Source organism: Saccopteryx bilineata, chromosome 4 (genome assembly GCF_036850765.1).
Source record: "Saccopteryx bilineata isolate mSacBil1 chromosome 4, mSacBil1_pri_phased_curated, whole genome shotgun sequence".
NCBI classification, from domain to species: Eukaryota; Metazoa; Chordata; class Mammalia; order Chiroptera; family Emballonuridae; genus Saccopteryx; species Saccopteryx bilineata.
The window spans coordinates 270,556,681-270,581,459 of record NC_089493.1 but is presented as its reverse complement, the minus strand read 5'-3'; the positions used below and the strand labels follow the sequence as shown (position 1 = coordinate 270,581,459).

The 24,779-nt window shown below is 48.1% G+C and overlaps 1 protein-coding gene and 1 long non-coding RNA gene across 4 annotated transcripts in view; one reads left to right on the top strand and one right to left on the bottom strand.

The window, feature by feature from the left end:
* AUTS2 (activator of transcription and developmental regulator AUTS2) overlaps positions 1-24,779 on the bottom strand; it is a 1,187,404-nt gene that overhangs the window by 18,627 nt on the left and 1,143,998 nt on the right. Inside the window, exons 7-12 of one of the 3 annotated variants that reach the window (XM_066274625.1) lie at positions 11,707-12,178; positions 10,052-10,305; positions 8,736-8,977; positions 7,014-7,058; positions 3,918-4,013; positions 577-648 (exon numbers count right to left, since the gene is read on the bottom strand). In XM_066274625.1, the coding sequence (XP_066130722.1) occupies positions 577-648; positions 3,918-4,013; positions 7,014-7,058; positions 8,736-8,977; positions 10,052-10,305; positions 11,707-12,178 (1,181 nt within the window). The remainder of the gene's footprint in view (positions 1-576; positions 649-3,917; positions 4,014-7,013; positions 7,059-8,735; positions 8,978-10,051; positions 10,306-11,706; positions 12,179-24,779) is intronic. The other 2 variants (XM_066274627.1, XM_066274626.1) reach the window with 2 other exon arrangements.
* Positions 15,828-24,144, top strand: LOC136336454 (uncharacterized). Its single transcript, XR_010731455.1, has 3 exons — positions 15,828-15,996; positions 21,092-21,252; positions 22,260-24,144. It is a non-coding gene; the product is annotated as an uncharacterized lncRNA (long non-coding RNA).

Genomic DNA, 24,779 nt, shown 5'->3' with positions numbered 1-24,779 from the left:
AATCAATGAAACAAAATTATGTAGAATATATCGTGTAACTTGGAATTCTTTTCTGAGAGTAGGCAGAGGTATACATTACAAACAGACAACATAAACATGGCATAATGGATATCTTATTTAGCTCCAGAGCACAAAGGGGCCCCCGGCCACCCTAAAAGAGGGCCAGAGCAGCTGCGTGACCCCAGGAAAGCCGGGCGTGTGTCCCGACTTCCAGGAAAGAAAGCACTCGGTGCTTTTCCATTCAAAGCTTTTACAGCTATTTCTTCTGTGTGAGAGAAGTTGAAGGAAACACAGAAGGCTGGCAGAGCAGAACTACACAAGCGAAGAGAGTGCCGTTTCTGATCTTAGACCGTAAGCCACGCCTCCATCCTCCCCTTGGCACACTGTCCTACGGCCGCAGCAGAGAGTGGAGATTTTATTTTCTGGGTAACTGGCATTTTCTTTGACAAACTAGAAGGAAGAGCTAAAATAGCCGCTCACTCAGACGAGCTAAAGAAGGTGTGATCACTGGATTGGCCGTGTCCCCCTTCCCCCTCCCCTAATGTTACCTGAGATCAAGCCTGACTTCATACGTACCCTTGGGTCCTTCTGGAGTAGAGTGTGCGGGACTGTCCCGGGTCGAGCAGCAACATCGATAGGGTTGGATGTCTACAAATCGATTAGACCACAGCTTAGGAAGCACATAACACGTATCACAAAAACATGATCTGTCTTTCCCTCTAGATTACAGAAGTCAAAAAATTTTTTTCTGTTACAGTTTACTTTCAGTATTATTCTGTATCAGTTTCAGATGAACAGCACAGTGGTCAGACAATCACATACTTTACACAGTGTTCCCCCTGAGAATTCCCGGCCCCACCTGGCACCATACATAGTTACCACAGTATTATGGACTCTGTTCCCTATGCTGTCCTTTACATCCCCACGGCTACTCCATAACTACCAATTTGTATTCCTTCATCTCACCCTTTCCACTCAGCTCCTCATTTTTGGTTTCATTCTGGAACACAAGAGTTCACAGGTTCATCTTTCTTAGGGATCACACACGCGCCACATCCATGCCCGCACCCCATTTTCTCAGGGGCCCCTGGCCGGAGACTGCCACGTCCTGCAACGGCCTGTCAACCCAGGGAGGCCACATTTGCTTCGATGGGAAGCCCGGGGCCAAAAAGAGAGGCCGCATGTGGACGGGAGAGTCACTGAGGCCCTGTCGCTGCGTTTTCTGCTTTACCACCAGACAAACATCCCGAGTGAATGTCATCATCATTTTTTCTCTCAGGTGCTTCTCATCAGAATAACTGCAAGTGTTTTACAGACATTAAGCTGCCTCTCTAAATTTTAACTGGCAGACAATAACAAGGAATTACACTCGGTAATTACTCATTAGCAGTGGGGGAAATGGGACCAGAGAACCTACTTTAGGGACCACACAGACTTACAGTAAGTGATTTCTAAAGCAACTCAGCTTCGTCCTTCCCATCCCCACGCCATTCTCAAATCTCACCCACACTAACCCTACCTGTAGGCTTTTGTTCCTTGAGTTAGCAACAGAAAGCCTACTTTTGGCACAAGCAGTCACTGCCTAATAGTGGGTAAAGGAGTCAGAAAATTATTCACCAGGTATTTTATTTAGGAAATTATAATCTTGGCCCTGGCCAGGTAGCTCAGTTGGTTACAGAGTCGTCCCAATACACCAAGGTTGTGAGTTCAATCCCCGGTCAGGGCACATACAAGAATCAACCAATTAATACATAAATAAGTGGAACAACAAATCAATGTTTCTCTCTCTCTCTCTCTCTCTCTCTCTCTCTCTTCACCCTGCCTTGTCTATCTCTCTAAAATCAATAAATTAAAAAAAAAATCACAACCTCTAAAAATCCCTTTCACCCCACAAAGTTAATTTGTGGTGGTGGGGGGTGGACTCAGGTGTAGGCACAAAGCTTGCCTACAGGGAGAAGGAAAAAAAAAAGAAAAAGAAAAGAAAGAAAAGCAATCAGCCACTGCACAACTAACAATTAAGCTGGAGTTGTTAACAGCCTGATTTGCATACATATGAAGAACTCCACTAATGAACTGCAATCTACATATTCAATCAGTAAGATGGCCTGGAAAGGCCTATTTCGACACCAGGAGAGACACTTTCTTGCCCAGATGTAGTTTTCTGTGTGATTGGATAATTGTGAGTGAGGGAAATAGTCTAATTTATTAAATGACCTACCAGTCTGTTTGGGGATGCACGAGAGATTTGTGGCAACCTGGAGGGGACAGACCAGGGTCCGAGGGAGTAGTAACGAGCAGATGGGGGGAAGGAGTTTAGAAATCACCATCCTTTCATCCCAAGACAGGAGGTGTTTAACAGGGCCATTGTAAAAGCCCCGCATATACATATAACCAGCTTATAAACTGCGACTCCAGGCAGGTTAGTGTGATTTCTAAGGTGTAGCTATCCCACCTCTAATACTTTTTTAATTTCTTTTCCTATGTTTAGTGTTAAGGCAACTTGCCTTCGGAAATGTAATATGCGCTCCCCCTCGGGGGCTCTGGCCCAAAATTGGGGTTTTAGGTAAAATATGAGATGGGAAAATTAAAAAGAAACCCAAAATCACACACAGCCAAGTTTCCTACTTTAAAATCTGCGGATGGTTCTCCACATGAGAAGTTCACCGTGCTTCTTTTGCATGTAAGTAAAGTAGGGGCTGTGGCAGATTCAAGTCACAAAAAGGTCAAGTTCGAAACTGATCCATCCACACTGACCCTCAGAGACAACTGCAGCACAAGCTCAGCAGCGTTTCCCAATTAGGTAGAAAAGGACGTTCCTATCAAAGGTCAAAGGTCAGTTTCACACTAGGATGTTTAGCAAGCGATGCCGGAGCCCTGACCTTGGCGAGTATGAGTGCAGGTGAGGGGCCGGAGGACGGAGAGGGAGCCCTGACCTTGGCGAGTGTGCGTGCAGGTGAGGGGCCGGAGGACGGAGAGGGAGCCCTGACCTTGGCGAGTGTGCGTGCAGGTGAGGGGCCGGAGGACGGAGAGGGAGCCCTGACCTTGGCGAGTGTGAGTGCAGGTGAGGGGCCGGAGGACAGAGAGGGAGCCCTGACCTTGGCGAGTGTGAGTGCAGGTGAGGGGCCGGAGGACAGAGAAGGAGCCCTGACCTTGGCGAGTGTGAGTGCAGGTGAGGGGCCGGAGGACAGAGAGGGAGCCCTGACCTTGGCGAGTGTGAGTGCAGGTGAGGGGCCGGAGGACAGAGAGGGAGCCCTGACCTTGGCGAGTGTGCGTGCAGGTGAGGGGCCGGAGGACAGAGAGGGAGCCCTGACCTTGGCGAGTGTGCGTGCAGGTGAGGGGCCGGAGGACGGAGAGACCAGTCCAGGAACTGGAAGACGCTGCAACCCTCCTGCAGGCAGACCCTCCCTGCAGGCCCAGGGGGCCCAGGGGGGAATGAGGGAGCACACACAGAAGCTTCTTCCCTCTCCATTGTTAAAAAAAGACAATTTTTAGTTTGGAACCCTTTTCCTCCCTTCTGTTAAAATCAGTAACGGTTCAGCTTGGCATCTTTGCTAAAGAATATATATCACCTCAAGGACAACTTCTATCCGACACATCTGATAGAATTCCGGACCAGACTCCCTCTCGTGTCCACTCTACTGGTGGGAAAATATACATGTAGGCTGATTGTAAAGAGAATAGGAAATCCTAGCTTAACTGAGATGGCATGGGTAGTAGTACAAAATGAAAATAAAATGTGGCTGAGATTTAAAAGTAAATGGATGAGAAGGAAACAAAACCAAACATGGCCACTCGAATCCCCAGGGGTCACACGCTGGATCAGAAAAATGACAGGCAAGAGAAGGAAGAGCCCGCTCGCACGCTCAGCCTGAGGCCCCACGTGCAAACACGTGTGTGCTTCCGCCGCCAAGTCTTACCTTCGGCTGAAATGCTCCTTGTAGTGAACCGAAGGGGCCCGTGGGTGGGATCATAGGGGGTATGCCCGATACTGCAGGAGGGTAGGAATGGAAGAGCTGCGGCCAGAGACGGGGAGGGAAAAACAGCTTTTAGTCGGAGACAAAGTGGCACACTCCAATTCCCTCCCCATAGAAAGACATCGACATTAGCAAGCCAAGTCATCTCGGTTGGATGCTATTAGTCAAGAAGCCACGATGAAATGATCACACAGATGTGCCACGAATGCTTAACTCAAAAGCCAAAGGAGTAGTTCAGAATCAGTCAGTCAACAAATGATGTCCCCGATGAGGACGTCGTTAGAAAGGGAGCTTTTCTAATTATTAATTGTTAAAATGGATAGAAGTCCTAAATGGTGGGAGACTTGAATGCATATCAGAAACAGGAGGGGCGCTGAGCCGAACACGATGCCCAGAAAATTACGAGTTAATTAGAAAAAGAAAATAAGAAGAAGAAAAAAAAAAAAAAAAAGGGAAGAAAAAGAAGCCAGTCTTTATGAGTTCCAGGATTTTATACCATTAAAACTCAATTAGTACTTCTGGATTTTTAATAGTTTGAGGAAATGAGAAATTATTCACAATCCTTGCTTCATTAGGCTGTTCCAGAAGTAGCAGTTCCAGAGGACAATTTCACTGTCTCATCAGAAATGGCGACATTTGTGGAAGGGTAAAATAAGATGACTCAGTATAGACTTGCAAGGGGAGCTGCCCATTCTTCTAGAAGACGGACGAGCTCCCTGGAGGCCACTCAAGCCAAGGCCTTGACATGTCAGCCTGCCCACACTCAGTGAAGGGAGAAGAATGATTCTGAATTAAGTATATACATTTTCTTGAATTAATAGTTTATAGACAACACAATGGAGTAAAAAAAATATATATATATATACAGCAATAGCGAAGACAACGCAAACACATCTTTGTACTCCTAAAAACTTAGTATCTCTGAGATTCTATTGCTCTGGTTCCTACTTTGATCAAGCCACCCTCCTGATACTTAAGGCATGTCCCACCCATACGGTTGGTTGTATGTACTATGTCAAAAAATACAGTCCCCACTCGAGCTTTTCCTCACGGTGCATTGATGTTAGCACTCTCTAGGTAATGACTGAAACCCACATTCGACAATCCTGTCTGGGCTCTGGGTATGTTCTCTTTCTGTTGGACTTTATTTCATTTTGCTCCCTTCAATGATGCAGCAAAGTTTTCCAGACTAATTGATATTGAACTAAATCCACTTAAACAGTGATTGCAAGCCAAGTACCCTCATTTAAAACTACTTTTAAGTCTGAAATTGTGTTTTAGATACTTGAGTGCATTGCATCTTAATTCCCCTTTATAACGTCCTAATCCCCAAAGCTGGGGAGACTAAGCACTTCACACATTATCTGCTATAACTAATAATATGAAATACCTCTCCCACAGTACACTGTATGAAGCAGGGTAATTAAATACATGCCGCACTAAAACATACTCAAATTTCTATTACTCTGCCTCCAGGTGGGTATTTTTACTTTAATGCTTTCATAAAAAATGGGATCTTCTCACCATTTTCCTTTTGCCTGATTCCGTGACTGACCCTCTTAGAACATAGCTAACTATCATCCCTTGACTAAACATCTGAAGTACCTAATCCATAGGACATGAAGGCCCCAGGCTTACTCTCCACCTTCTGCCTGGAGCTCTCCATGACATATGCGTATAAAAGGACACTGCATCGGGGTCCTAGGAAGTTAAACCTGAGTCCCCTGTGGAGTACGCTAAACTTGCTCTAAGAGGATTTTGTGAGCTGCTCCTTAATTTCAATCAGTAAGATATAGGAAAAGGGTAGAGCTCTGATGGTTATGAAGATGACAGCACTCATGGGACGGACTCAAAGAGGAAACCCACCGGTCCACTGGATTTCCATGTCTGTTTAAAAAATGCTTTTGTCTTCAACTGAGGACAATGCTGGAACCAGGTGGGGGCCCAGCACTCAAATATATTCTCCTCACCCCCTTCTGCAGTGGCTTTCCTCATGCAATTTCTGAATGGCTCTAGGCTAATCCTTCAGTGTTTTCTAAGTATTGTCTAGTCTTGGCTTCTCAGCTACACTCAGGGCTAATCAGGAATCTAATCATCTCGTTCTAAGAGCGAATAAATTCACAGCCTTGGCTGACCTGTTAAAGCAGCGCTTCTATTCAAATGATAACACTACCCCCCCCAAAAAAAAAAAAAAATTAAAGCAAAAACAGTTGAGTGTGGTGAATCAACATGACTACAAACAATTTTAATCTTCTTCCTTCCTGGTTTCATCGAAAACAAAAGAAAACAAATAAACCACCGAGTAAAGAAACTTGCAAAATTTCAGGTAAAAATGATGCAGTATTCACTCCATAATCAAAACATCATGGTAAGATGTTCAAGGTCTTGTCGTACAGATATCTGAACATTAAACTTTAGGCTGGCACCAATTTAGGCTCCAGACAGACCGTCCTCTTAAAATTGTGTAAAAAAAGTATTCTTTTTTGTAAGAAAGAGGAATGAGTTCCAAGAGAAAAATTAAATCATCTATTTCAATTTTCAGACCTTCTTTTATTTAAGTATCTCAGGAGAACACTCCCAGCCAGGGGAAAGAGGCTTCTGCACTTAGTCTAAAAACCTGCTTTGTGAAGAGTTACGAGTCAAAAAGATAATAAGAGACTTTCTACTTGGAGGACATAATTCAAGTTGAGTTCTGGGAATTCGGCAGTAATGACATTTCCACTGGGGACCCAACTCCTGTGCCCTCAGAGTCTCCTGAAACGGCGACGTCTCCGCTGCAGGCGCCTCACTGCGCGGGACGGAGGCCGCTTTCCAGTCTTGGGTGTACGTTAGGTGATCTTTTGATTCCACGGAGTCTATACTGCATCTTTACCCAAAAGCAAACGCCACAAAAGCAAGCATCCAAAGTGACGAGGAGCGATGGGAGTTCTGGCGAAGGTGATTAAGGAAAGCGGCTAGTCGTTTAACTGATCTGGGGGCACGAGCACCAAGGATGGAAAAGCAGCGACACTGAACGCATAGCATGGGAGAGAGACTCACGCTGTGCCGGTAGAATGGGTCAACTTTTGTAGGGTATTTGTCAAACTGTAAAGGGATCAAAGCAAAAAAGGCTCGTTACTTAAAGAGTCTAACATCTCTGTTCACTGCGTCAGCCGGGGCTGCCCTGCACAAGCTTCTTCTGGTCGTGACGCCGTTACCAGACTCCACAACCTCCCTGTGCAAGAAAACCATGCGGAGCTCCTGAGTCACTAGGACAAGAAACCAGTGAACATGGGGGGCGGGGGGGAAGAAACGAAGGGAAACCCCCCATGGTGCACTGGGGTCCTGGCCACACTTCCTGTGCCTCTTTCTACTCAGTCCTCAGAGACTGGCCGGAGAGGAACACCCGGACTGCAGATAAGAGGCTCTGCTTCCGACGAATCAGAGAGGAGTGAGCATTTGGTCTGACTGGCCCAGAGAATTCCCTCCAATTTCTGCTTCACGGTGGCCGAGGATGGGTACATTCGGCTGTCTTCTGAAATGTACCACGCTCACGTATGAAGCGATTTGGGCTAGATCTCAGAACCTCTCCCTGGGCCAGAAAAGAGGATGCTCTTGTTCCCGCTCAATAATGTCATCGTCCAGGTAGGTGCTGTAACTCTCCTCTGTTCCATTGAATATATACATTTATGAAACGCCTCACTTCAGGCTACGTCAGCTCTTTCCCAGCTCAACAGAGACTTGAGAGTGTAACTGCTGAGAAGTCTAGTTCCTCCAGAAAAAAAAAAAAGATAAAGGATTTGCTATCAGAAAATAAGTTGGCTCACAAGGCCTCATCTCAAACTTCTAAAGAAAATTTATTAGATAAATTTTAAAATATACTATTTAAAAAAATTAAGTTAAAAAAAATAGGGGAGAGTGAAGGAAGAGAGGAAACCAGGTTTGGTGAAGGGGAATGCCTCTTAAAAAATCACGGAACCGAAATCTCCTCTCACGGTGCCTATATTAATTGCCTTGAAATGAAGTCTTTCAATTAATATTTTAAAAATAAATTAAGTGCATGGCTCTAACACTCACTGTGACGGACAGGGCTGTATTTCAGGATATTGAGCATCCTAATCCTAATACAGCACTATTCATTACAGGTCCTAAGTTATTAAAAAAGTCCTAACTGGTTCCTCCAGCATGTGCTAGACTCCACTCAAGACCATCACCATGGTCATCACCGGTGGTATCTCTTACCACAGGCTGCGCTTTGTCCCTGGCAGGCTGCGTGGCGCTCTGGCCACCTGCTGACAGAACACAATGCCAGACTGGTCCTGTCTTATGGAATACAAGAAATTAACACCTCTGACATCTGAAAGGGCAGGGTTCCTAATGTCTTCCACAATCCCGACAGCTCCCCCCCCTCCCCAGCCTCTTCCCTGGTCTTCTGGGGGTATTTATTTGTTAGTACTTGGTTACAAAGCACTGGTGGCAACCCCTCAGCATTATCAAGGAAACATTATTCTATAAGGCAAGTTAACTGCCGACATTGGTGGTGCCCGTTTTGAGGGCATCTAGGATCAAATTCAACCCCCAGTGATAGATACGACTCTGGAAACAAGTTCCGACCTAGGCCCCAGGTCCGAGCCGGCCGAAGCAGGGCGTGTCCCCCTCTGTCCACCAGGGGTGGACACGGCCACAGGAGTCCCTGCTGCTCCCCCTCCGACCTCCGGGCCCCAGCAGCCGGCTCCAGCCCCACCGTGCTGCGGAAAAGAGTCGTGCTCTACTTATCCTCACATTTCTGCCTGGGGTACGCACCATGGGAGGTGCTGGCGTCGGCATGATGGCGGTGGGCGGGATGGCGTGGGGGAACGGCGTGAAGGTGTGCTGGTGCGTGTGCTGGTGCGTGTGCTGGTGCTGGTGCTGGTGCTGGTGGAACTCGGTCCGCAGGTAGGGCGGAGGGCCCAGGGAGGCCCCGCGGTCAGCGCTCTGAGAGGCCAGGAAACGCGTGTTCAGCTCCTGTCGCAGGATGTCTTGCTCTGGAAAAGGAGGAGAGGGAGAGAATGACACCTCTGCTTGCAGCAGGACAACCGAGTCCCTCACTAGGGGCCTTGGGACCCAGGGCCCGGGGCTCTCGGGCATGCAGCCAGGCCCTTAGCTGGAAGGGACAACCAACCAGGCTGACGACAGTAAGTCCCCGTCACAACCTACGTCTCTGCTCTGTCTCACCGCCCGACTGTGAAGGACAGGCCTGTCAGTGTGGGGTGCTGACAGACTCCAAGCAAACGTCCGAGGTCCAGTTTCAGCTCGGTGACTGCCAGCCGAGTGACCCCGGGCACGGCTCATCACCCACCTGTGCCTCAGTTTCCTCATCCATCATGTGGGGACACTGCTGCCTACTTCAGGGGTTTATTTTGAGGGTTACAGGAATTAACACCTGTAAGTTAGGAATAGTGACGGGCACACTAAGTAATAAATGCCGGCGGTTTACATGGAAGACGACCTTGAAGGTAAGTCTCTGCTGGATGGTTCCCTGTATCGGTGACACATGTAACAGAGCTACAGCAGACCCAAACTTGGCACCCCTGATTGTTAAGTACAGGTGAGGAGAAAAGGACCCAAGACCTAACATGAGGTCTGTCCTTAAAATTCTGGGATGCATCGCCAGAAGTGAATCCGCCCCTTCAGGAAGAATTAGAAGGCCCTGTTCCCCAAAAGAAACCCCCGAAACCAAGGTGCAACCCCAGAGCCCGGACTGAAACAGACACAGGTCTGGGCAGGTCTGTCACTGCCGGGAGCCGGGCAGCAGGGCACACAGCCACGGTGCCTTACCGCATTACCAGTGGCGAACTCAGCTGCCAAAGCCTCGTGGCTTCAAACAAACCAGTTCTCCCTGGCGGCGCCCCATTCACCGGGCTTGGGCTAGGTGGGCAGGGGTGCCGGGAACTGTTTTAGCTGAACCTCAGCCCACAAAGGACTGATTATGAGTCGCACCCAACCCAGTGGGAAATCCCCAACAGATAAAACCCAGCAATGAGGGACGAGAGACGGCAGGAGAGGCCACCGGCCAGGGAGAGCGAGCTCCGGTCAGCGAGGCCAGCCGTCCATCCTACCTGAGTAAGTGCTCCCGGCTGGGTGTCCGGGCACCTGCAGACTCCCTGATGTCAGTGGTGGTGGAGGAGGCAGAGCCGTGGGAGGGGCAAACATATTGGGGTGATGGGAGTGTGCGGGGGGCTGGAGGGCGGGCGTGAAGCTGTGCAGCGGGCTGTGGTTGGGCAGGGAGAGCGGGAACGGGGAGGCTGAGGGGTGGTGGGGGATGTGAGGCGGGGCCGGCTGAGTCTTCGCTGGAGTGCTGCTTCTGCTGCTGCTGTTGGAGAACCAGAGGGGGGGGGGGAGGGAGAGAGAAGGGCAGAGAGAGAGAGAGGGAGGGAGGGAGGGAGAGAGAGAAGCAATGAAGCAATTAATTTTCTTAAAAAGAATCCCATCTCCCTGCTCAAAGCCCTGCAACCTCCGCCCCTGCTCCTGCTCCACACAGGCACCCTCTGGGCGCACAGGCAGCCTCTCGGGAACTCATACTTCTCTGCCCGCCACCCTGCTGCAGACCAGGGAGCCAGAGAACAGAAACTGTGGCCCAAGCTAGCGGCCACATCTCTGTGTCCAGACAGCTGATTCTGCCCCAAACTCCGCCAGCTCTCCGCCCTGCGGCCAGTCCTCCCCCCCCCCCACCACATTTCCTATAAAGCACAACAATGGGCCAGAGGGAGCAGGAGAGAGCCTGCCTGCAGTCCACCCTGTCTGTCCGCCACCTTGGGAAGGAACAGGCACAGAGAACAGGTGAACCCGGGAGCTCAGGTTCCCTGTCACCTCGACCTTCGGGAGCCACTGAAACGGCCTCAGCACAGAAGATGGGCCTGGCCCCCTGGGGAAGGGACAGCCCCCACCCTGCGTGTTCCCTCAGCTGTCACAGACAGGAAAAGGCAAGTCCCTGAGCCACCACAGCCAGGGTGCCACAAGGAAAATGAGAGCAAAGATTAGCGCCCCCTGAAGTGTGAGGCGTAAGGACTACACCCCCCGGGACAAGATGGCTGTCCCCCTTCTCCCTGCAGCTCTCCTGGGCACAGCTTTCTTTCAACCTTCTTCTGCAATTTGGCCAATCGAGACAGAGGAGGGCCTGGGCTTCCCTGAGTAGGAGCTCCTCTCTCTTTCTCAACACCCGGCTTCTTTATTCTCTACCTCTCTGGCCCACCATGGTAGACGTAAGTCACTACGAAAAAACCCTCCAACCAGAACACGCCTTGGTCCCATCTTCCTGCCTCTGGAGGCACATAGAGATGGACCTTCTCCGAAAGGCCCTCCCTCAGGGGCAAAGGGCCTCCTTCTAGGACTCTCTTAGCTCTCGGAGGTCTCTGAGGAACCTCAGGACTCCATTCCCTGCCCCACCCGCAGGGGCTCCGGGCATAGGCCCCTCTGCTCTGGTTCCCAAGCACGCCCCTCCTCCCCTCTGCCCTCCTCCCCTCCTCCTTCCCTCCCTCCAGAGTTTCTAGATACTTTTGTTCTTTACAATGTCTCGCTACCCAAACCAACCTGTCCTCTCCCAAGAGACCAGAGTCTCACCTGACTGTCCCTTTCTGTCCCTACTTCAGAGGAACCACCATGACAACGTTTCAACAAGGGAACTCCAGCCTCCTGGGGAGCCCGACCCACTAACTATTGGCCCGCCCAAAAGAAGGTGGCGAAAGTCAGGCGGAAACAGAGAAGGTGGGCTCACCTGAGACTGTTGAGGCTCAAGCTGCTGCTGTTGTAGGCAGACAAAGGCTGGGAGAGGCTCTGAGACGAGGGGTGAGCCTGCACGGGCGGGAGGCTCTGATGGAGCAGCTGGGCAGGGGACTGCGGCCGCGGGGGCCTCGGCACCTGAGGCTTCGGGGCCGGAGGAAGCGGGACCTCCGGCGGGGCCTGCGCTGGCCGTGTGCTGGGCCGTGTGGGCTGAGGCGGGGCCTCTGTGCGCTGCACCAGGTCGGGGTCTGGGGACGGCGCTCTGGGCTGCGGCTCCGTCTGGGGCTGGGGCAGCGGCTGTAGGACCTGAGGGCAGGGGTCTTTAAGCACCACGGGCTCAAAGATCGGCTCTTTGCCACAGTCCTGGCTCTTCTCCTGGCTTCTCTCTAGACCAGATATCTTGGGGACAATCGGCCCTGCATCCTGGCTGTCATGTTCGGGCAGCGTGCTGACACCTAACTCCGAATCTGCAGTGGGGAGAGCAGAGACAAAATGACAGGCAGTGAGTGACATGGGAGTATGACACAGGAAGGGGGAGCAGGCTCCAGGCCCAGATCACGGAGCCCCTGCACCAGATCACGGAGCCCCTGCACCAGATCACGGAGCCCCGGGACCAGATCACGGAGCCCCGGGACCAGATCACGGAGCCCCGGGACCAGATCACGGAGCCCCGGGATCAGATCACGGAGCCCCGGCACCAGATCACAGAGCCCCGGGACCAGATCACGGAGCCCCGGGATCAGATCACGGAGCCCCGGGACCAGATCACGGAGCCCCGGGACCAGATCACAGAGCCCCGGGACCAGATCACAGAACCCCAGGATCAGATCACAGAGCCCCGGCATCAGATCACAGAGCCCCGGCATCAGATCACAGAACCCCAGGACCAGATCACAGAGCCCTGGGACCAGATCACAGAGCCCCAGCCACTGAGCTGGCGCAGGCCTCCTGCCGGGTCTTCACCGTGTGCAGAGACCGGGAAGCTGGGGGGGGGGGTGTCAGCCTTTGCCCCTTGAGCAGCCACCCCCTCGGGGAAAAATGGGAACCAGCCAGAGGAGGCTGCATTCCTGAACACAGGCCAGGCCATCTAGAGTCTGAAGATGAATGTACTCCTTCATCTCGACAAAGACTTTTATGAAGCAAGTTAAGAAACTATAGCCAACAAGTTGATTTTTCCCTTTTAACAACAAATCAAGTTCTTGAATACACAAAAGACAAGTGTTCTCAACAGCAAATGAAGTGAGTGTTACTAACTACACACAGATGCTGCTTCTTGGCCTCCTCGCCCCCACCCCCCTTTCCTTTTTGACAGATGAGACGCACTTAACATTTAGAGTAATAATTTTTTGGTTCAGGAAGCACCCGACTTCCGGTCAAGCATCAAGCCTTCTAGTGCTTGCCAGCTGATCACAGCAACGCCTGAGATCAAAAGTACACACGTGTGTTCAAGGCAAACTGACTGTCAACTAGAAATGTAGAGAGTGCTTGGACCACGCCAGGTGTCCTCCCCCAAGTGACAATCAGGGGTGCCAACGCTGGCCATGGAGGCTAAGCCTGGATGTAGCATTTAAGTAAAATTCTACAATCGGGAAAGAAACTTGGAAAACAGATGCTCCTATAGGTTAAAAAAGCTATGATGTACCTGCACACAGCTACGCCACATCTAGTCTGGGGTTATCTGATTAGCCCCTCAATCAAATTCCATAAAACTCTCTCACAGAATAATCAACTAGTGAAAGACAAACACGGCACTAATTATTTTTAAATGGCCTTATTTATTTATTTATTTATTTATTTATTTATTTTTGTATTTTTCTGAAGCTGGAAACGGGGAGAGACAGTCAGACAGACTCCCGCATGCGCCCGACTGGGATCCACCTGGCACGCCCACCAGGGGCGATGCTCTGCCCACCAGGGGGCGATGCTCTGCCCCTCCGAGGCGTCACTCTGCCGTGACCAGAGCCACTATAGCACCTGGGGCAGAGGCCAAGGAGCCATCCCCAGCACCCGGGCCATCTTTGCTCCAATGGAGCCTTGGCTGCGGGAGGGGAAGAGAAAGACAGAGAGGAAGGAGGGGGGGTGGAGAAGCAAATGGGCGCTTCTCCTACGTGCCCTGGCCGGGAATCGAACCCGGGTCCCCCGCACGCCAGGCCGACGCTCTACCGCTGAGCCAACCGGCCAGGGCCTAAATGGCCTTATTTATGAGTACGTATTCCCCGAAAAATTTGGGGTCTGAAAATGGTGCATCTTATACAGTGGTTGTAGATTTTTTTACTTTCATTTCCCACTTTTTCACGCAGATGAGTTGTTCTATGAATTTTATGATGAATAAAACTTGAGTTCAGTAACTACATGATACATTGTTTCCCCCCAAATTTTGGGTCCCAAAATTAAGGTGCGTCTTACACATGGGAGTGTCTTATACATGGAGAAATACGGTAAGTGCCTATAGGTCTGGAGGAAAAATTATCTTTCCCACATTTGCGTGTAAACAGATCCATCCTTTTACTACCATACAACCTATAAATTAGGAAGGAAATCTATTGCAAGGCTCTCTGAAGTGGAATGTGTTGAGGGCATTCCTAAGTGAAGGACGGTGGGCATGAACTCCCCTTCCTCTCTCACTGTATCAAGTGTGAAGACGACGCTGTCCTCGCTGGCCCTACCAATTTCCAGCGATGTATTCGTGCATACACGCACTTCTCTTTTCCCTTCCCTGGAATCTGCATCGAAGCAATCCATTCTTTCCAATGTCCTCTTGGTGAGCCTGTAACCTGTCACGTGTACAACAGCAGAACAGACTGTGGGTGTAGAAACAACAGTGCATTTCTGGCTATCGGGAACTCGGCTCTCATCAGGTCCTCCAGACCGCCCTGGGACACGGCCGCTAACAGGATGCAGACTCCTCTCTTCATAGCTTTCAGGTACGAAAGGACAAGGCACCCAACCAGGGCCTGTTGAAAAGTAACTCAGACTTCTGACATGCGGCTCACACATATTTCTATGCAGTGCTGTCTTGAGGACCTTTCTAGGGAGATTTTTTTTGCTTACAATAAGCTGAAATTTTATGAGTTCCCAAAACCTTGGTTTCCAGCTTGAGGCCCAAAGACCCTTGATGTGGACAGACCCCATCCAAACAGGAGAAGAGCCCCTCAGTCACCAATGAAGACCCTTTTCCAAGCAGACCCCATACCCAGGGGTTCTGGCTCTGCTGCTGGCTGTGTGTGGATATTTCTACCATTTTCACAAGGGTTTCCATAGCAAGTAACGACACGAGCTCACTGAGAACCCTCGGCTGCATACATCGCAGGCCAGTGAGTTAGGACTGGGGCAGAGATCCTAACAGAACAATTCCTCAACGAGAAACTTCCTCAACGAGAAACTCTCCGTGCATAACCAGGACCCTCCGCACTTTGGGAGCTGACTGAGGATTATTATGCCTACTACAATGGCAGAAACACAGTGTGCTATCTTTTCCTACTGCTTTGTTTTTTGCTGGGCTGGGCTGGTGAAGAAGAAATACATCAATATTTTCCATATCATTAAGTTTAAATTCAAATTCATGACATCGCTCCGAATATTCCATGTCCAGACCAAGTTTCTCTCTGACGTAAAAGAACATTTCCTTTCCCAGGGGACACCGCCCCGAGAGTCAGTAAGGATGCATGTTAGAAATACCCAAGTACTTCTTCATACATCTAACTGGATTATATGCCACCTCCCTGTTCTTAATTAATGAGCCTTTACATTTTGCACAACACAGTCCAATTTGCAGGAGACACCAGGCAAGCCTGGGCTCACTTCCCAAGGCTCTGTGAAGGCACATGGAGTTGGCTTCCACATCTCCTCTGTGGCCCCACTGTCCCAGTCCCAACCTAACACAGCCAGAGAGAGAGAGCAGTGGGCTGAGCCTGCGGAGCCCTTGCGCCCACTGACCCTCGCAGAGGCGCACAGGGCAGACCCATCCCTGCCCAGGAAGCTGCAAGTCTCTGTGAAACGGTCTGCCATGAGTGATGGGAGGAAAACACCTAGAAGACACGGGACTCTGGAACAAGACCAGGATCCGGGAGGCCAGTCCAGCACTTTTCACACTTGGTAATGTGCCTCCAGATCACATGCAGATCTGATTAAAATGCAGGTTCGGATTCAGTCACTGCGGCCGGGGCTCCAGCGTCTGTCTTTCTGAGATCTTCCCGAGTGACGCTGATGCTTGCTGGACCCTTCTGCGAGCAGCAAGGCTCCTACACAACCTGCCCTGACTAGATGGGGAAGAAGCTCAGAGGAGGTAAGGAACTTGCTCGCTGGAGGTCGCTTGGCTGTTTTAATACATCAAACGACTTTGAGTCCTGGCCCTAACTCTGCCACCGCCAAGTGCCTTTTCTCTAACTAACACTATGCTGCCTCCTAAAAAGCAAAGAAAAATAAAATCTGAAAACAAAGTAGGTGATGGTAACTCCAGGATTCATTGCAAGTACTTAGGTATAACCAGACAGTGGAAAGGATTAGGAAAGTTACAAAGAGAGGCTGAAACACCGCTCTTCAGCTAAACCTGAAAGCCACCCTCAAGGCATCAACTTCCTGGGGCCGCACCCAACGGGCAGGATGGTGACAGGTCGGAAGGCCGGTAGGAACTCTGGGGCTGAAACAGGTTTAGGACCCCCCCATTTACAGTCTCTGGGGGCATGTATTAGGCGCCATACGTTTTTGTGGCTAATTGGTAATGCATTTCCTCTTCCTTTCAATTATTCAATAAATGTTATCTTCCCGGTTAAGCTTTTCCATCTCAACAGTCCATTTGTCTTATGGCGCCCTCTCCAAATTTGGCAAGAACACAGTTTTAAAAAATCATTTTGTATTGGTCTGTGTGCTCTTTGCCAAGGAATGAAACTCGCTGAGGTCGAAAGAAACAGGAATGTACAAATAGACTAGTCTTATTAAGGAGTTTTATTTATGACATTTTGAGGTTTGAAAATCTCTTCTTGTGATTATAAAAATAACACATCGTGCTGATAATAAAAGATATGTGATTTAAAATTACACGGTGTAGGATACAGTAGGAAGGCTAATTTACTGCATGTAAAGTATATACCTCAATGAATTTGACTCAGTCACAACAGATTTTTTACTAATTTAAGGACAGATTAGGGAAAAAATTTGATTTTGATACAAAGTTGATACAAGTCCCTGGGGAAATGGATGTTCTTATATTGTACCAGTAGAATGTAAACCCTAGGACTTCTGTAGAAGGCAATTTGGCAACAGTTAGCCAAAACACTGATGGACTCCCTTGGCCTGGTATGTAAGGGTGTGGTTTATTGACACAATGAAACAAGATCACGGTTGGAATTGCAAGTTTGGAAATAAGTCAAATGTCGTCATTAGGAGACTGGTTACCTATATACATTTGGTCTATCTGCAGCACGGCAAATACTGCAGCTATTAAAATGAATGAGGACCTCTGTACGATAATGCATAATAGCATATGCTAGCCTTTATGAAAACCAGAGGAAGATTAGCAATATATTCATTTTTACTATTTGTATAAATAAGGGTCTGGAAGAATACACAAGAAACCAGTAACAGTGGGTACCTGTACATGGGTTTGGGGAGGAGAGAGAATTAGATGGACAAGAAACTGGAGGAAGGGGAGCTATTTCACTATATGCAGCCATATTATATTTAAGTTTGTGAATCATGTGATCACATTACCTATTAAAATTGTTACAAGAAAATTAGTCTTGTGCCCTGGCCGGTTGGCTCAGCGGTAGAGCGTCGGCCTGGCGTGCGGGGGACCTGGGTTCGATTCCCGGCCAGGGCACATAGGAGAAGCGCCCATCTGCTTCTCCACCCCCCCTCCTTCCTCTCTGTCTCTCTCTTCCCCTCCCACAGCCAAGGCTCCATTGGAGCAAAGATGGCCCGGGTGCTGGGGATGGCTCCTTGGCCTCTGCCCCAGGTGCTAGAGTGGCTCTGGTCGTGGCAGAGCGACGCCCCGGAGGGGCAGAGCATCGCCCCCTGGTGGGCAGAGCGTCGCCCCTGGTGGGCGTGCCGGGTGGATCCCGGTCGGGCGCATGCGGGAGTCTGTCTGTCTCTCCCCGTTTCCAGCTTCAGAAAAATACCAAAAAAAAAAAAAAAAAAGAAAATTAGTCTTGCATTTAAAAACAGTCTCAGCACCTGGCCTGTGGTGATGCAGTGGATAGAGCATTGACCTGGAACACTGAGGTCACTGGTTCGAAACCCTGGGCTTGCCTGGTCAAGGCACATATGAGAAGCAATCAATGAACAACTAAAGTGCAGCAACTATAAGTGGATACTTCTCATTCTCTGCTACTCCTCCCTCTGTAAAATCAATAGTTAAAATCTTTTAAACAACAGTCTGAGCAAGATAAAAAAGAAAAAAGCAAGCAAAACTGGGAATTTGAATAGTGGCATGACTATATGCATGGAGAGTATACTTTATATAAAATAAAATAATATTGTGTAAGTTACAATAATTTGAAAATAAAGGCCCTGGCCGGTTGGCTCAGTAGTAGAGCGGTAACCCAGCGTGTGGATGTCCCAGGTTCGATTCCTGGTCAGGGCACAGAGGAGACGCACCCATCTGCTTCTCCACCCTCCCCTTCTCCCTTTTCTCTCTCTCTCTCTTTCTCTCTCTTCCCCTCCTGCACCACTGCTCAATTGGAGCAAGTTGGCTCCGGCACTGAGGATGGCTCCATGGCCTCTGCCTCAGGCGCCAGGAAGAGCTTGGTTGCTCAACAAGGTAATGCCCCAGATGGGCAGAGCATCGCCCCCTAGTGGGCTTGCCAGCTGGATCCCAGTTGGGGCACATGCGGGAGTCTGTCTCTGCCTTCCTCCTCTCACTGAGAAAAAAAAAAAAAGAATGGATTTTATGAAAAAAATATAAATGACTAAAATTGACTTAAAAACAAGCAAACCTGATCATAATAGTAAACTGAAAAACAACTCAATAATCCACACCTCAACCCCTCCAAAAGGCACCAGGCGCATATAACTGTTGGAGACAACATGGACTAGACCCATAAGAAACAAATTATTTGTGTCATTGACATTGAAAACCAACAGCGAACACTGCAAAAGGAAGAGGCAAAAGTATTATTTACAAAGACATAAATTTAACTGTCTAGGCTAGAAAACATAGGCTACCATCTAAAACATATTTAAACTAATAAAAATTTAGGGAGGTACCCAAATAAGGAAAAACCACAAACATTAGTCACTTTTCTATACAACAGCAACAGTGAATAGAAAACATAATTTAAAAGTGGGTCTCCTTTACAATAAAAAAAAAAAAAGTCATATAATACTTGGGAATGAACCTAAAAAGATTACAGAAGTGTATCCTCAGAAATGCTCAGAGCACTTCTGTGTTCAGGGGCGTTTCATGATGTAAAAGAGGAAACACGCCAAAGCCGTGCAAGTCGGGGTTCTCCCTCAAGGACCCAACTGCTAGGGGGAGTTCTCAAACTTTGCGGGAGTGGGGTTGGCAGTCCCATGAGCAAAGGGCACTCCTGGCTCCTGAAAAGATGAGATGTCCTGCATGGTGAAGGACAGTCCCACACAGCATCTCTCTTCTCTTTCTGAAGTCCCTCTAGACACCTGTACAGCTGAAGGACCCAGAACCAAAATCTGCTTTTGCATATTAACACATTTTGGGGGGCATGGTTTATAATAAACACTGGATTTTCCAGGAATGCAACTATTGTAACATGTATGTTATGTCTGTTGTATCTTGCTATGAATAACCAAGAGTTCTTCATCATTTGGAAAATTATGACATCAGTGGTAAGGTTGATCCTAGGATTTGAATTACCATGGCCCATGTCCCTCGATGAGTCAGCACTCCATTTGCTTATATTCGAGCATCTAACCACTGAGTGAGTGTCCCCTCATGTAAAATGAGTATTCAGGTACTTAAAACATTTTTACTATAAATTGGTTTCTATTTGTTTCTCTTTTTACATTTCATAAGGGCTTTATATATAGTTTAAATTATGTGGATAGACAGGCATATTAACCACACAGTTCCATCCAGAAAGTAAAGAATGTGTTATAAAATATTTCATGTATAAAAGAGAGGGTTGGCTGTGGAAGTTAAATTGTCGTGTTAGGTGCTTTCCACAATATAAAGCACAAAGTAGATAAGTGATCGATGTTCCCAAAAACTATTATAGAAAAATATTTAATGTTGTGGAAAATATTTCATGACAAAATTACTAGCAAGTTAAATAAAGCACTCTGTCATCAGTATATACAGTCTCAATAGTGAAAATTATCTGTGCAAGTACATATATTTATGAAGAGAAAAAAAGAGTAGATATATATCAAAATGTTAATTATAATCCCATCACCCAGTAATAATCATTGACTTTTAAGTTTGTGCTGTTCTAACTTTCCACAGTTTCTGTAGTGAACATGTATTATTATTGTAAAATTAAAAAAAGGGATATTTTAAAATAGGTTCCTTAGTGCAGTGGTCCCCAACCCCTGGGCCGCGGACAGGTACCAGTCTGTGGGTCATTTGGTACCGGTCCGCAGAGAAAGAATAAATAACTTATATTATTTCTGTTTTATTTATATTTAAGTCTGAACGATGTTTTATTTTTAAAAAATGACCAGATTCCCTCTGTTACATCCGTCTAAGACTCACTTTTGACGCTTGTCTTGGTCACGTGATACATTTATCCATCCCACCCTAAAGGCCGGTCCGTGAAAATATTTTCTGACATTAAACCGGTCCGTGGCCCAAAAAAGGTTGGGGACCGCTGCCTTAATGGACAACACACCTCACCATCAAAAGAAGTCAACAGAGAAAGCCTTTGAACTACCCCACTTACTAGATAAATTAAAAAAATAAAAATTAAAAAAAAAAAAAACCCCCTCCTCACCCAGAGGACAGATAAATATGTGCTTCTCAGAAATAAGGACAGAGTGTGGGTAGGTATGGTGAGCACCAGCCTTCCAAGGATTCTTTAGTGTCTCTAACTGATTCTAACTGGGTGCATTTAAAGACAGAAAGGAAATGGTGAATATTTTCAGTGGTGGTGATGGAGGAGCAAGAGGAGGAAAAGAAGAAGAAAACCTTTCTCAAGCACATTTCTGAGCTTCTGGCTTTCACATGTCTTTACACTCAATTAAAAAGCCCTAATAGGGCTTACTCACTACAGCGTCATTACTGCAGCAAATATGAATGAGCCTTAAAGACATCCAGAAAACCACGTGGGGCACTGGTCATTAGGCAGGGTATCTATTCATCCACCCATCCACCCATATCTGAATGTCTAATACATATCATCTAGAAAAGGGCAACTCCTATTGTTAAATTATCCTATCTTCTAGTTAACTTCTCTACTTGTTGTCCAAAGGACAGAGCCACAGAGACCTCACCACATGGAAGGGACGAAGACTACAGCCAAGTAAGAACCCGGACTTCAAATGAAAGGAACATGGGAGCATAAACAAATGTTATGTTCAAAATGAAAAGGCCCAAACCATAGGGAAGCATCAGATTTCTGTCAACCAATATGTAAGTATTTCAAGCTACTAACAATACCCATTCTTTAAACACTTTTTGTCCATTCTGTTCCCTCAAACAAAATCCTTTTACCAAAGACCGCACACTTGGTATATATACTTATTGAAACAAAAATTGCACGACTGACTTAACTGAGCAATACTTTTGACTTTTCCCACGTTTGAGACTCTACCTCTACAACTCCATTCCAGTGGTGTTTGGCAAAGTCTACCTTCTCTAACACACACTTCTTATTTTCCTCCTCCCTCTGTTCCTCAAATCATTAAACAGAGACCAGTTTGTTCCATTAGCAGATTCAATTACTCGAATGAATGGAAGGATGACATTCGGTCTTGCAGCTCTTCTCGGTCACTGCAACTGTACAAATAAATTGAGGAAAAGCCACTGTTTGTTCAAGGCAAATTAATTTTCAAACACGGCGAGCGTGGGAGATCAGGGGAATGATGGGTGCTTGGCAGGGCTCAAAGAGATTCCATTTTGTGCTTGTCATTTTGTGTAAACATTAATTACCATCTGGGAGGCTAAGCTCTGGGTTGAAGTCTGCATGGCAAACCTTGGGAGGGCCCCAGGGTTCCTAGTAAAAGCAAAATCCTAAATAAAAAAGAAAAAAGAAAAAAAAAGAAAAGCCGTTGCATCTGCCGACACAGCGGCAGCCCCCTGGGACAGCTGTGTGGAGGCCAGCAGATTAGAGGTTGCAGTTATTAGAGAAGCTAGTTTGGAAATTATCTAGTTTACCAGATTAACACAGGATAGAGGTTAATCTGACAAGGGTTAAAGAAAAATCAACAGACTGTAGCTGAGTGTATTTAAACTTGTTTCAAGTTTATTCCTTGTAAACCTCACACCAAAGAGCATCAATCCATAAGCGTTTAGTCCTGTGTGTCGAAGGGAGCATCCCAGACCGTGCAGACAGGAGCCCATCAGAACAGCTTCTGCCTACAGAACAAAGCGCCCTTAAAGGTCAACCTAAGCTTACAAACGTTTAATTTCTTTTGCAGCCTCTAGCAAATTAAAGGCAAGGGAGAACCGAGTTGATGAAGGACCAAAATTGGAATGAGAGAAAGAGGCTGTGATGTATTGGCGGTGAGAATGGGGACACCCCCCCCCAATAGTGTACATATAATCTTTATGCTTTTCACTCCATACAAGGAAAAGACTGACTAGGGTCGCTGCATATGCCCAGCACTCTGTTAGGTCCTAAGGATAAACAGATGCACCAGCAGCAGCCCCTGCCTTCCAGGAGACAGCGGCTGCAGATGCAGAGCACAGCCCGGAAGAAGGAGACGGGAAACTGGAGTCAGGAAACCTGTCGCCTTCCCCTTCCATATTTGATCTGTAAGCTTCAGAAACAAGCTTAGATAATGAAAGTGAATGAGGATAACCCAGTACATTTGATTGATCCTGAGTTATAGATGGTGAGGCTCCTTCATCTATGTATATATAAACATGTTCCTGCCGCCCTGGTCCCGGGAATCAGTCTCAGACCCAAACTAGCTGAACTGTGTTCTGGGATGTGTCGACATCTGACACGAGGAGCAAGGTACACAGGATGAAATCTCCAGTCACTTTGGAGAACACGGGGGAAACTCCAAATACCAGTTTCAGAGAAAGCCCACGCTTCCCTGTTCTGGCTTCTACGACAGGTCCCCATTATTTTGTCTCGTGTCCTCCTGCCAGCCTCAATATTCAGCAGCTGGCCTCTCTGGAGAAGATCGCCGCCTGCTTGGCTGCTGTCCCCAGCACCTCCCTGCCTCCGCCCCCACCTCCCTCCGCGGGTCTCAGCATCCTGGCCTGCCCTCACCAACCCCGGCTGGCTGCTGCCCAAGCGCCCACGTGACACTGTATGTGCACAGGTGCACACACCTGTGTACAACCCCCCTTCACACCGGTGCACACTCAGCACTTCCTGAGACACTTCTGGGTTGGCGCCTCAGTACTGAGGGTCCTAACAAGGAGATGTTCTCAGAGGCGTTTCAACCAAACATGCATGCCAGGCCGCTCTAAGAGCAAACTGGAGGACAAGGCTATCTGCATAACAAAGCCACCACTCACGTTCTAGAACAGGGGTCCCCAAACTACGGCCTGCGGGCCACATGCGGCCCCCTAAGGCCATTTATCCGGCCCCCGCCGCACTTCCGGAAGGGGCACCTCTTTCATTGGTGGTCAGTGAGAGGAGCATAGTTCCCATTGAAATATTGGTCAGTTTGTTGATTTAAATTTACTTGTTCTTTATTTTAAATATTGTATTCGTTCCCATTTTGTTTTTTTACTTTAAAATAAGATATGTACAGTGTGCATAGGGATTTGTTCATAGTTTTTTTTTTTAGTCCGGCTCTCCAATGGTCTGAGGGACAGTGAACTGGCCCCCTGTGTAAAAAGTATGGGGACCCCTGGTCTAGAACAACAAGGAAACTGCATATTTTGGGTATTTTCCAAGAGGTGGGATCACAGCACTGAAAATGAATGATAAGATACCTGGTTAAGAAAATATAGTCTTCCTAGTACCTAAGCATCCCACCTCTCACCTCTGGAACAACTGAGTGAGGATAGATATGGGGGAGAAGACCTCAATGCCACCTTTCTGCAGACCCCCCACCCCCCGTATTTGCATCACAAAGTGTACATGAGGACTAACCTCTGTCAAGCTCACATGTCTATTTATAGACCCGACACCGGCCTCACTGGCCTGCTGCCCACTGCTAACCCCTCATGCCACTGCCTGAGGGTCTCATGTGCAGAGCCAGAAGGGGCAATAATTTTGAGGCTAATCTGATCCTGGTCACCTTCTGAAGCAAAAATTCTTTGGTATACTGTGTCCTTGTCATTTTGTCTCTTGATGTAACAAGCACTATTCCCTGGCTCCGTACGTGTCTGCTGCCTCGTCGTGTTTTTGATGCTGTGGGTCTATGGAATGAGGCATCCAGCCAGCGGCGTGCCCACTCAGAAAGCTTCGTATGCCTGTTACGGTTTGCAAATGATCGGCTCTCATTAAACCCTATTTTCAACACTTTGAGCTTTACCAAAGGTTATTTTCTCAAGGACAAAGGGAAAAACAACCAGCATCAAAACTCCACTGAAATCCTACCAATCACCCTACTTGGTACACTAGGATCCTGTTGCATCTGATTCCGGGCACAGATTAGACAATCACCGAGACCCACTCAGTAAAGAGGCTGGGTGGGCCGTGCAGTGACGACACGTAAGACTTTCTGCCTCTCAAGTCTCTCCCTAGGCACTGCTCAGCTCCTGGGCTCTCCTGACAAACACTCCGCACCCTCAGGTTTCCCCTTAGCCCTTTGCACGCAGGGCTCTGATGTGTGGCTGGGCTTCCGCTCGTCACAAGCATCAGTAAGCACGGCTCACTCTCCGTGGTGTCATGCACACTTTATCCCTCTACCGCGAGGGTCCCCTGCACCATGTGACACCCCTCTAACTACTTCTTTTCCCTCGAAACCATCTCCTTTCAGGGTCCAGGTATCAAAAGGAAGGTCTCGAGTTACTCTAGTGTGAAGGTGTGA